We start from the raw sequence: 13,039 nt of genomic DNA on the forward strand, positions 1-13,039 counted from the left end.
AAAAGTTTCACGAGGTTTTTTCTTTCATTCAAAGACTCGTTTTATAAGGGAAACGAAGTTTGAATTTGAAATAAAAAATTTATAGATAGGTAATTGGGTACGATACATATCAATATAGTGTAATGATGAAAAAAAAAAACAGTCATGTCCTCATGTCTCATATACTTAGCTTTCCTAACTCTGCCGAAAATTAAATAAAGATGAGGCTTTTTTGTTGGAAGTCGAAGTTATAAGGTCGTGTCGTATTATACAATACAGCATCGGTATCATTAGTAGACATTAAAATAGGTACGTTTAGGTGATTCAATTGTACGGTAATTGTTTGGGTAAAAACAGCACAACAAAACGTCATGTAAACTGATTGAAATTTTTTCAGCATGCACCAAGAATAGATATAATATTCCATGAAAGGCGCTTCCCGTGTATTCCGACACAATAAGAGGTAGTAAACATAATTCATCTAATTACAACAATAGCCTTTTCTCCGCCTACAATTCATCTACACAACTAGCAAAACAAAAGCACCGCCATTAAAGTAATACGGCGCAGATAACCTAATAAGCATACGAGGTAACACGCAAATTTGACCGTTTTTTTGTTGTATTTTTGTGAAATATTTCCTGTCTAACAAACATATTGCTAGCGGGGCATCGGCTAAATGTATACCTATCTTTATATACCTACACGAGAGAATGTAAACGCAACAAATCATCGCTGCGTTCTCGTAGCATAAAAACCATGCTAAGAAAACCTCTTTAGAAAATTATTTTATAAAAATTTATCATCCGAAGAAAATTTTACTTTAAACAAAATTTAGTTATTCGAAGCCTTAAAGTCTAGAAAAAATATTCGGCTCGAGGGACGAAAGAGAATAAAAATCGAAACACGTACAGTTTATTTCTATGACATCTACTTATTCTGTTCGAAGCAAAAAAAAAAAAAACTTACTTATTTCATCACTCAACCCTTGTTACATCAATTACCAAACTTCGTTTTTAGAATTTTAACACATTACAAAAGCTTTTTCTTCCAATAACTCAAACTTTTATACTACATAAGCTCATCGTCTCCGCGTACATCTACGTACACGAGTATGTAGTTGAAAGATTATATGAAAAGGAAAGTAACGTGAATTTTATTTTGTAAACAGTATCAGTTGAAAATGGAAAGTGCGGAACAATTTAGCAATGATAACCGCACTGTGAGAGGTTATTGCAGCGGGGACAACCAGTCGCCACAAGAATTGATCAATATAGGATAACATAACGCCCATCCTTTCTGACGTCACCATAACAAAGACGAGTTGTAGACGTTGTAATAAGAAACGATAGGTCTGTTAGAAGGTTTTTACCCCCTCATGCTCGGTTCATCTTCGCAATAGGGTTTTATAAATTAAATATTTGTAAGTAATTTTGGTAAAATAGAAAACCATTTCGTTACGCCGAATACAATGGATGGTTCTTCAAATAAAATTCGACGTCGATTTTAATCCACCAACACTATTTTCTGATCGTTATACGACGTCTACGTGTATACTTAATACTGTACGATATCGTTGGACGGGACGAAAGGAGGGGGTACAGATTAGGGAAACAGGTATAAAATAAACAGTATACCTACCTACCCTACATAATTACTTGCCCACTCGAAACGTCACTTCATTTCTTTCTAATTTCTACGTTTTATCGCGTTAAATTTATACCTATTTTCCGATGACTTTTACGTCAATTTATACGTTTACGTTAAGTTTACGTACATATTATAGGCTTGAGAATTTCATCAAATTTATACGAGATTACAATCGATTAAGTTTGATGGTACAAGATTTCTCTTCTGTAGTAAACATAGCGAGATTATCGGTTCGTTTTTATAAAACAAAATCGAATAAGTATAATTTTTAAACCAATATTTACAGACAAATATTGAAATTTCTCGACTTATTTAAACGTACCTAATCTGTTTAGAAACGAGATTCCAAAATCCAATTTTGTTGAATACAAAATATACCTATATTTTTCTGGGATCACGACGTAAAGCGAAATTGATAAAAAAAAATTTTCCTATAAAGTATGTGCTCGTATTAAGGTAAGTAAGAGATGCTTCTCAAGTCCTATAAAATAAGATCGGAGGTATAAAATAATGTTACTATCTCTGTTTCTTTACATTTTTGTGTAGGTTTAGTGTTTAGATTGAAAGAAAAAAAGCGAGAAAAAACACGAGTGAGGTTTTTGGTAAAGCTAAAACAGAAACACTTTCAGTATGCAAACTAATATCAAAATGAAATTTCCTATTTTTTTTTGTTTTGTTTTTTTTTGCATATGTAGTATCACTTGTCTTGATTCGAACTTGAAAAAAATAATCATTTGTTTATTTTGCCTACTTTGAACAAGAAAGGAGTTACAAAGCATTTTAAAATTTTGGTCATCAGAGTTTTTGAGGTTCTAAACTGCGACCTTTGAAGTTTTCGCAGATATTTAAAATTCAAAATGCACTACAATTTTTTTGGAGTATAAGTTCAAAAAATATTATTGGCATTTTTGCTGTCTCGGCGAAATTTCAACCTAAGTAAATTGTAAATACATAGATTACAAATTGCTTTTATAAAAAATTTTGAAAATTAGTCCATTAGATTTTTCTTTGAAAACTACTTTCCCTCGTCATTTGGTTTTTCTCGTTGAATTTTAGTTTATTTTAATGAATAAGTCTGGAGGTGTTTTTTTGACAGCTTTTTTCAAAAATCACAAAGTAACCTACCTAAGTAAGTAGAAGACATATTTTTCAATCAAATTCAATATGGTCCAGAATCGTAAATTTTAAAATTCACTGTGACTTATCAAGCTATGAAATTTTTTATAAACTTAGATCATATTGGTGCAAGAAAAACCACAAAAAATTTCAAATATTTGTAGCGATCTTGGAAAATGGGGGTTTAGACGATTAGAGCCCCATTCTTTTCCACAGCTGGACATGAAAATTGAAACTGAAACGAGAACTGAAGCTAAAAGATCCAAAAGAAGAAAACTGAAACTAGAACTAAAACTAAAACCCTTTTAGCTTTTACAAAAAATTTTAGTTTTAAAATTTTCGACTTGGTTTGTTGAGTTTAATGCGTCTTCAACATGTTTTTTAAAGACCCTACATATCTATTTGATGCAGGAATAAAATCTGCTGAAAAATTGGGTTTCTTCGATCTACCTAGCCTTATGAAAATAGGCGTCTAAATTTGAAAAAAATTAATCAAAAAAAATTGCGTGCAACTCAAAACTAGAACTGAAACTTGAAAAGAAAATTGAGCTAAAATTGGAACTGGAGCTGAAACTAAAAATAAAATGATTTTAGTCTAACATCACTTTGTGTCACATACAAAAATCTAAAGTAGGTAGTTAGGTAGGTACTAGTTTTCTAAAAAGTTTACCTACCCGATTACTAAGAAATGTCAACCAACTTTGTTGCTTGTAAAACTACCACCATGTTTATTAGGTTTCTAGAGGACTTTTTCCTATTCAAACTGTAGACAACCTGTAGCTGCATATAAATTACTCAAAAACTTATCAGGAGAGTACCTCTAAGTCGTCACTTAGCAGTCATAAAATTTAATCAAAGGAAAAACGATAAATAAGATTTTTGTTTTGTTCCTTAACGTTCTCGCAAGGTGCACTGCGAAGTACAAATATGTACTGTTCTCAAATTCTGCTCAAATTCCTCATTCGAAGAGGAATAGTAGGTAGATATATGTATACTTCTTCAATAATTCGCATCTTAAAAACTTTCGCATGTAGGAGTAGGTGCATATAATTTATAATTCTAGAAAAAAAATGATATAATTCTTTTTATGAGTAGATCGTAAAATTACACCAAAATTTTCTCTATCAAAATTGAGTCATTCTTTTAAAATTAAAAAAAAAATTCACCCACTCAAAACTGATACTCGCAATTTGTAGTAGGTATCAGGTATTATTATACGATCAAAAAATGAATTATTTATGAACATTTTTTTTTCATCTTTTCAATATATTTGAAAGGATAACGTACACACATCTGTGCTAATGAATAATTCTCAAAACACTCGACGAATCGTATTTTCAAGGTAGGTATAGGTAACGTTACAAAGGGAACTTCTGCATACATAGGTAGGTACAATAGCCCTGATTAATTCCCCTTCAATGACAACGATATGCAATACAACGTGAAATACTTGAACTAAGCTGCCTATCCAACACATACAAGGGAATTACCTAATATGTACTTATACCGATCCCATGATACTGGTGTAAATAATAACTCGTCAGTTTAACGATTCATTTACCAGTTGCTTTCGCAAGCTTTGCTCCAAAGAGAGAGAGAGAGAAAAAAAAACTAACGAAAACTACACCTCCTAGAAACAATTTTGTAAAAGAATAATAAAGCAATAAACCACCGGAGAGCCAACTTACGCGTGAGCAAATTGATGCGAAACGCAGCTGAAAATTCCTTTCTGAATATTTTGCTTCCATTAAGAACATTAACCGAAAGTAAATACATTTAGTTATTTTTGTTAGCTACGTTGAATGCAAATAAAAAGACTTCATCCAAGAATAAATATTTTAATCCGTATTAAAAGCACGCAAGTTTCAACATAAAGAATAGGTACGTGAAACAAAATACTGAGAAATATCCGAGGTATTGTCCTTGTTAAGTGCACCGACTACTCTTTATTCGATGCAATTACAACAGTGTTTTAAAACCAATCCCAATCGTTTTCTCGATACGAGAATATTCTGTTGGACATCGATACCTAGTGAATTTTAAAGAAGGATTTACAAAATACACAACGTTATATACCCACTGTAGATATTGCAAAATTCGAATAAGTAAGTATTCGAATGGGGAAAAAAAAGAGAAACTACCATTCAAATTATACAAACCACGTTCCGTCAACACTTTTTTTTTTCAAATTGAATGAAAATTCATGCTTTGTCACGCGAATAAGAAAACCTTTAGATCTTAAAAACCTACAATTACCTTCTTGGGAAAATTACAGAATTAATTTCGCGAAAAATTAACGACGAAGCAACCTAACGTAAGATTTGCGTAGGTAGACAAAGAGTTGACGTAGGTATTAGTGTACGTGTATAAAATCTACATTTACTGTGTGCTCTTTGATTGCTCCATTAAAAGTGCGACTGTAAAGCTTAATTGTATAACTTTGGCCCAAAAGTCTTGTACGAGAAAAACTTGCACAAATACCTAAATAACTTTTAGTTTGCCAACCACAAAATCATATACATAGGTACTTTTTGTGGGTAGGTAGGTAGGTAGGTATATACGAGAGAGAAATAATATATATAACTTTATGAAATGTTAAATACTACGAGCAGCAGGGCAAAAAAAAAGTATGACTATTTCCAAAGGGACAGACTTTAAATCAAAAGAGGTTTAACAAAAACGTTCGTAAAAACCACTTTAATGTATAAAAACGCCGAAATTTTTATTTTCATGCTCCATTGAGAAATATAAGAAGTTGATGTACTTATAAGAATATGGCTGGTTGGATATAATAACGTACAGTTCCATTAAGAGAGAAATCCTCGCTTTGACAATTCTATCGTACAAGATGAAAATTTCAGAGTAGGTTTTTAACTTATTAGCTTGGTATAGTTTTAAATATTAATGTAAAATGGATTTTTGCCCGAAATGTTAAATTAGTTAGGTTCCTACCTACCTACTCTGTTTTGTGAAAAATAAATAAAAATATTACTGAAAACTTGTTCGCAGTTATGAAATCACGTACCAAACACGAAAGCAAAATGTACACCAGTGTGTTTTTTTTTTCGAAAAAAAGACATCTAATTTCATCCAGCAGAGAGAGAAATTAGTGAAATTTTAATTCGTGATTTTTTCTCGTTTTTAGCCAAAAGCTTTATAAACACAACATTCGACCTAGTGCTATACACTTTTACTATACTTTGTACTGTACCACCGAAAGTTTCGAAACCGCTTCTGAACTTCAGCCAACCGCAACACTTTGATTTGAAATTTCTCCCTACAGGTATATAACGGTGTTCGAGCAAACTGAAGAGGACGAACTTTTCAATATTTAAACGTCGAGTTGAAATAGGAAGTATGAAATTCGCAGTGGGTGAGTAAGTATTTTAAAACAACGCATTCCTGCAGTTTTCACCATATATGTACTATATAGAAAGTAGATACCTGCATTACACTAGGTTTTACGCTTTGTTTCAAATAAGTTTCTTATACGAGTATTTCATAAGTTGAACTTGGCTTGGATGTAGGTACTAGGTACCTATATATATACTTTTCATAACGTTGTTCGAGTTAAAATTAAGAATTTCCAACTCGTAGATGGTAAAATTTCAAGTATTAACGAAGAATGTAGACAAACATTCAAAATAATGTTGATGTTTTCATTCTCAAACAAAAAGTTTGCTTGAAAATAAAATCAGTGCAGCCATTGGCGAATTATCAACAATCTTTCCCGAGATTGCGAGATCGTTTTCCAAACAAACTTTAGAAATTCAAATTAGATATTCTTCAAATTACGTATGACCAGCTATGGAGGACATTGGAGAATTAGAAGTAAGTACGTACACGTAGATACATCTTTCATTCCAAGTAGCAGGAAATAATTTATGGTAATGTACTTTTATCACATTACTTCAATATTTCCATTCTTGATATTTTTGAAGTGTAAGTAAGTAATTTATTAACGTTTTTAAAAAATATATGTATATATTTTCGAATAAATCGTGATTTTTTCATTGTAGCCCCTTCTCAAACTGTTTTGGGAAAAATGGTCCAGTTCCAAAAGATAGTATTTGAGATTCTGCGTCGACCAAGAGCACTTGGCATCCAAACCAAAGCATTTTGAGGGTTCTACAAAGCCATTGAAAATCGCTTATTTTTAGGTAAATTCGTTGTTGGAAAAATTATTTTTTCTTCAAAATGTTGTATTAATTATGCCAAAAAATCGAAAGATATCCATCATTTCCAGAAGTAAGGGAATATTTGGTGATGCAGTAGTGCCAATTTTTTGATTATTATAGCCGATTTCAAAACACCGAAAACATTTCACAAGTTTTTGGCTATATTTTCAGGATTCTAAAACATTTCCTCAGTTCCTTTCCAGTACCTAATTAGTAATTACCTATATCTTTCAATGCAATTATTGGAATATTTCAAATAAAAAAATTTCAAAATACGAATTTATCCACCCTAAAATAAGCGATATGCAAATTTTCAACGGCTCAATATAGCACCCTAATAGTTTAGTGGCCTTGGATTTTGATGACAATGGTCTGGATCAACACAGAATCTCAAATACTTTCTTTTTAAACTGGACCATTTTTCCTAAAACAGGTTGGGTAGGTAGAGGACAACCCATATCTGAAGACCACATGGAAAAAACATAAAACTAGACAAGTCAACAATTATTAATTTTCAAAAATGAGTTTAGGGTCGAATCAAATTCACACTTAAGAGTAAAAAAACGTAATCCATTTAGATTTTGAAAAAATTTGATTATTTGTTGAAAAAATGGTTTTTAAAAAATAGAGGAAGGGGAAAGAATTGAGCCGAGACCAAATCTGAGGCAAAAGGAAGAAAATTTCAACATTATAATAAGTCTGAACAGATTTAATTCGATCAAACTTCTGATCTGATTAGATCTGCAGCTCAGATATAATTGAATTCGGGAAATGTTGGCATCTGATCTGATCTGGTCTGGTCTGGTCTGGTCTGGTCTGGTCTGGTCTGAACAAATCTAATTAGATCAAAACTTTGAATTGGCCAGATCAGATCAGGTCAAATTGGATTTATGGAATATCTAGATCTGATCCAATATTTTTTCACTGGCCTTTGAATAATTTTCTAAATACCTACGTATGCAGATTTTGTTTTTTTTTTTGAAATTTGACATTTATGAATTATTATTAGTTAGCAGCTTTTTACTCAAGATTTCTGGTCGATAATTCCAACACAATTTATTTATTTTATTTAAATATACAAAACATTGCAATACTTTTGTAGAGATACAAACATTTAAGAAACTAAAAAAGTTCCATGACCCCCCCCCCCCCTCCCAAAAAGATGGTACGAAACAATAAAGATCTTTATCATTTTATGGCTGAAATAACTTAAAGGCGAAGATCATTTTATCCAACGTTGAGAGAGAGCGAGAGTAACTACTGGCAGACTGAATATTCCATCACTTATTTTGAAGGGGGGGGGGGGTCACTGAAAGACCATCGTCACTTCCATGGTCAATGCACTCGCCATTTTCAATTTTTTTTTGTATTTGAACATATTGAAAGCCAATGCGGAGGGAAGGCGGTTTGAGACGAGTGAGATAATAAAAAAATAAATATATACCTATACTCATAATTGATGTACTTGTGGCACCATTTTATATACTTTACACACGTTCAGGCACCAAAATTTACGTTGTGGCACCACCAAATGGTGCCACAACGTATTTTATTTTAAATCGTGTGGAATGTCATCAGGGCACTGCCAGGGGTCGTTGGGCAAATTTTTGTAATGGTGCCACAACGACATTTAAAAGTCCCTTTTAACATACTGGTAAAATTATTATAGTCAACAGACGTTGTGGCACCATTTTCAGGTCTCATTGGTTTTCGATGTATTCTTTTGTAAAAATTCGTTGTAAAATGTTTCGATTAGATGGCACTGTTGCTTATATCCTTAATCATCACTCTATACTCATATAATATAGAGGCACCAGTTGGTTTTTATTAATGAATAAACCGTTTCCAGAAAAACGCTCGCGTAAATGACTAAGTTTTCTTCACTTGCTACCTGGTGCCACAACGACGTTCAACTAAATGGTGCCATAACGTTACAAAAGTAGATATTGATATATTCGAATTCAGGGGTTTCAAATTGTTATCAATCAATATGGTACTTCTGTTTTAAATTTTTTGTTGAATTTTGACCAAACTGGGGGGGGGGGCTTTGGTGTCCTCTAAGAGTGTTTAGATCCCATTTGAAAAATTAATTTCGTACAAGGAGGTAAGAGAAATACATATGTTTACGGAATTTTTTTTCAGATTTTTAAATGACTGCTTTCAATTTTCGTGTTCATACTGAAAAGTTGAGCTTTCACCTTAAAAGCTGAAATTCGAGCCTTTTAAATTTCAACTACTGATTTTAAATTCTTCACTAGCTATAATTTTTAATCCTCGGGAACAGATTTGCCCAAAGTTGAACCAATCGACTTTATTCGTTCGTATTTACGGCAAACCGGTTAGGCAACTTTATTAACACGTAAGAGTACGAATCCTATTCAAGTTTTTAAATGCAACGAAGGCGGCAGGAGTGTAGATCTTATTCCTTTCTAGATAATGTTAGTTGGAAGGAGTACCTATGTGAACGTAACTTTTATATGTATGTAGGTACTTCAAAATGGCCGAATAAAAATTCCATCTCTCCTCCAATCTATTGTTATATGTACTTTTCTTTAGTTTACCATAAAATCTGACTACCTACGTTGAAAAAAGTTCATTGAATAAATAGTTTTTGAATACCACTGCTTCCCAATAATTTTATCCGGTTTTGCAATCCATAGCTCGATTTTACAAACCCATCACAACGGTAGAACCCTACCGTATAGATGAAATAATTAATTACTTCGACGAATGTAGTTTATTTTTGTGAGGGGAATGAGGAAAAAAAATCAATTTCTGTTCGTATGTTATAAACGAGCTTCAAAAGAGCAGTAAGAAAGAAGGGATGAAAAAATCTAATGAAATTTTCATCTCGCGTGTTATTGCAATTTCAATTTATTAAATCAATATGTCGAAAAGCAATAACGAATTTTAAGTAAGTACTAGTATAGGTATATGATACTATTCATTATTGTAGAGATTCAGTTATCTCGTAAAAATCAGCTGTAAGGTCTACACAAATAGGCATCTGTATCTACTTGAACGTAGACTACAGCTGTGCATACACGTGAAAATATCTCGTACGTCTTATTACGCGCAAAACTACGTAAAACTCATCACGACTTGAAAATCTATTCAACTTTTTGTCGCGTGGCGTGGTATAAGGTTATACCGCATTAGCACAAATGCTAATTTTCGAACCAACTCGGTTCCTCTTGGAAATTACGTATTAAACAAAAGTTGCACTACTACGACCGACCGACGCGACGTAGCTTTGAAGTTGGGAACAGCGAGCCCGTATCGTTTTATACGCGGGTATACACGAGTAAAAGCTTCGTCGTCGGTCGATCTATAGTCCGGCTGAAAAGTTATCGAAATGCAATTATTCATTACCTGGTACAACTCTGGGCCCATTTGCGGCTTGCGGACCTGAACCGTAAATAACCTGCGACGGCGTTGCGTTAGAAGAAACAATAGAAATTTCTTCTAAATCTTGTAGAGCATTTCGATTATTGCTGCTCATGGCAATCGGACCTTCGGACTGTCTTCGATTCATTAGGTCACGCATCAAACGCATTCCTCGATCACGTTCGTAAAAACCATCTTGCGCCCGATACTTTCCTCCCAGATAAGCTATTTCACTTTTTCCGGCGATAACGTTAATCCATCATCGTCTAACATGAACGCAAAATAACTTCCAACGAGGATGCGTTTTTGTTGCGAAATTTTTGCTTCGCCAATTCTCCCTTTTATTCCAGCACGCTCGCCGTGTATACTACGTTTAAACATACGTAATACGCTCCTAGTTGTTATTTTTTTCTGTTTTGTTGATTTTCTACATTTTCTGCTCCTGTAACAACAAACGAGCAAAAAATAAGAAAAAGAAACGTTCATCTTTTCAACGTTGAGGAAAAAAAAATCAAATTAGACATAATTTAAAAGAAAATTCAAATTAAAGGAAAGGTAAAACTGTTTACGATACCTACATCCTACATGATACACTCGCGTATATACCCTTTTACATAAAGATATTATATAAACATCTATTTTCTTTATTTAAAAAAGAAAAAAGAATACACACAACATATACACATAGTCGAATAATGGCACATCAAACTATTCGCTCAAAAATAGCGTTTCCTTCTTGCGTAAAAATTTCATCTCATATACCTACTGTGCGATGAGCGATTCGCAAGTTTTGAAAGCACTGGCGTAAAATTTTGGGCAATTACGATAAAATAAATTGAAAAATAACTCCGTCTCTGTGATAGAACGACGAAGAGTTAAACGTATTCCAGAGTGTTATCTTTTTCATTCGCATATTGCATTCGAGAGGAGTATTACTGCTTGCAACCATGATACAAGTTTAAAGTTAATAAATTTCAAATAGACAGACACGATACCGAGCCATTACGTACGTCACCAGGATGCAAGTTGAGCTTCGTGTTTTACCCAATTATTATCATAAAACAACATCACTTCTCAGCAGTTTACTCAAAAAATACAATTTTCTACAACGCATCCACATAAATCAACCAGCACATTATTTTGTGTCAAAATAACCGCATTATTTGTAGCTAGGTAGCTAGAAATGTGTCAGAAATAAATTTCAACTTTTTCTACACTGTTGGTAGGAATGGTTGTTCAAAATAAAAAAAATAAAAAAAAATATTATCAGGTACGAATTTAATGCTTGAATGGTAACGTTTCGTTATTGAGAAAGTATCGAAAACCCGACGCAAGAGGAAAAAAAAAGTACGAAAACAATTTCATTTGATTCGAATGTGTCTCCACAGGAACATTTTTAGAAATAAAACGACCTCTGTGTCACACATGTCTTTACTTTTCTTTCTTCTTTTACTTAACTCTCTTTACCGAAAAATAGAAACAAAAAGTTTCGCAAAATATAAAAAAAAAGCAAACAAAATCAAAAATCAACGAATACCTTCTTGCAGAAATGAAAAGTTGTTTTAAAAATTTCGCGGTTATGTTATCATTTTTGATCGAAATGGAATATCGAAATACCTACATGTGTGTAATATGCGTTTCGTAATGAATATACCTCGGCGTGGTTCTGTTTACCTTTTGCTTACATAATGTATCTACCTACACACTCGATATGGTAACATGCCTACGTGTATTTCACATTCGGTTATTCGAAATTTTTCTTACTTGTTCAGAAATTGCAGGTAGGTACATACAAATGGTTAATAAGGTAACAAAAATGGCGTTTTTGAATACGTTTTTTGGGCTAACTTTGTAAGCCAAATAAGAAATTACTTATATTGTTGGAATATTGTGGCCTCCCCTCCCCTCCCCTCCAGATAAATGCAATATTTTTCTCTCACTCTTCTTTTCTTTAAAAATAGGTGATATCGAAATGTTATTGAATTAGGTACCTATAGCAAATTAACATTTTCGTTCGTTTTCAAGATTGGCAAAGTATATGACTTCTCCCTGATGGTATGGCCATCCCCTTGTAGGTAAAAATTGTTCTCCAAGGTTCACTTCTCACAGATATCTAGTTCTATAATGAGTTTAAAAATTCAACCGAGTTACGAACTGTTCAAAACACAAACTAAAATACCTACATAGGTACCTCTACCTACTAATTTCTCTATTTTTTTTTTTTTTTTTGAAATTTCAACCTCTTTCTCCTACCAACTCCGCAGATTTCTCATGGTCTGGCTTTCTTCAAATTAATACATACATAATTTGAATTTTTCTGTTGAAATTATTAAGGTGAATTTTAAGTGTTTGAGGCATATATGATTCAGTTTTCGAAGAATCCCATGAAATTAAAATTATTTTTCATGGTTTGCTGTTCAAATGTTGAGTATCCTGCTAGTTTTATGGCCAAAGAAGTTGATGCGAACGCCAATGTGCTAAAATGACTGAAATACCGATTTAAAAATTTTTGGGAACATTTGATTCTCTCCTCTCTCATTTATATTTTTAGAAAAATCTAAAAATTTAGAGTAGATAACCCTCCTCTTCATTCCATGAACCCTGATGAGGTAAAAATTATTGTCTGATGTTCACCTTGTACAAATTTTCATATTTTATGACCGAAAAATTCCAACAAGAAATGGATTTATGCGTCAAAAAACTTTAGAATGAAAATTGTGGCATAAAAA

The 13,039-nt window shown here is 32.8% G+C and overlaps 1 protein-coding gene across 4 annotated transcripts in view; it reads right to left on the minus strand.

Moving 5' to 3' along the window:
- Positions 1–13,039, minus strand: part of LOC135831426 (cyclic nucleotide-gated cation channel alpha-3) — a 186,643-nt gene that overhangs the window by 168,575 nt on the left and 5,029 nt on the right. For 3 of the 4 annotated variants that reach the window (XM_065343904.1, XM_065343901.1, XM_065343902.1), the window contains exon 2: positions 10,296–10,752. In XM_065343904.1, coding sequence (XP_065199976.1) covers positions 10,296–10,479 — 184 coding nt within the window. In that variant the 5' untranslated portion in view covers positions 10,480–10,752. Of the gene's footprint in view, positions 1–10,295; positions 10,753–13,039 lie in introns of those variants that run through there. The other variant, XM_065343903.1, reaches the window with a different exon arrangement.

Source organism: Planococcus citri, chromosome 1, assembly GCF_950023065.1.
Source record: "Planococcus citri chromosome 1, ihPlaCitr1.1, whole genome shotgun sequence".
In the NCBI taxonomy this organism is placed as follows: Eukaryota; Metazoa; Arthropoda; class Insecta; order Hemiptera; family Pseudococcidae; genus Planococcus; species Planococcus citri.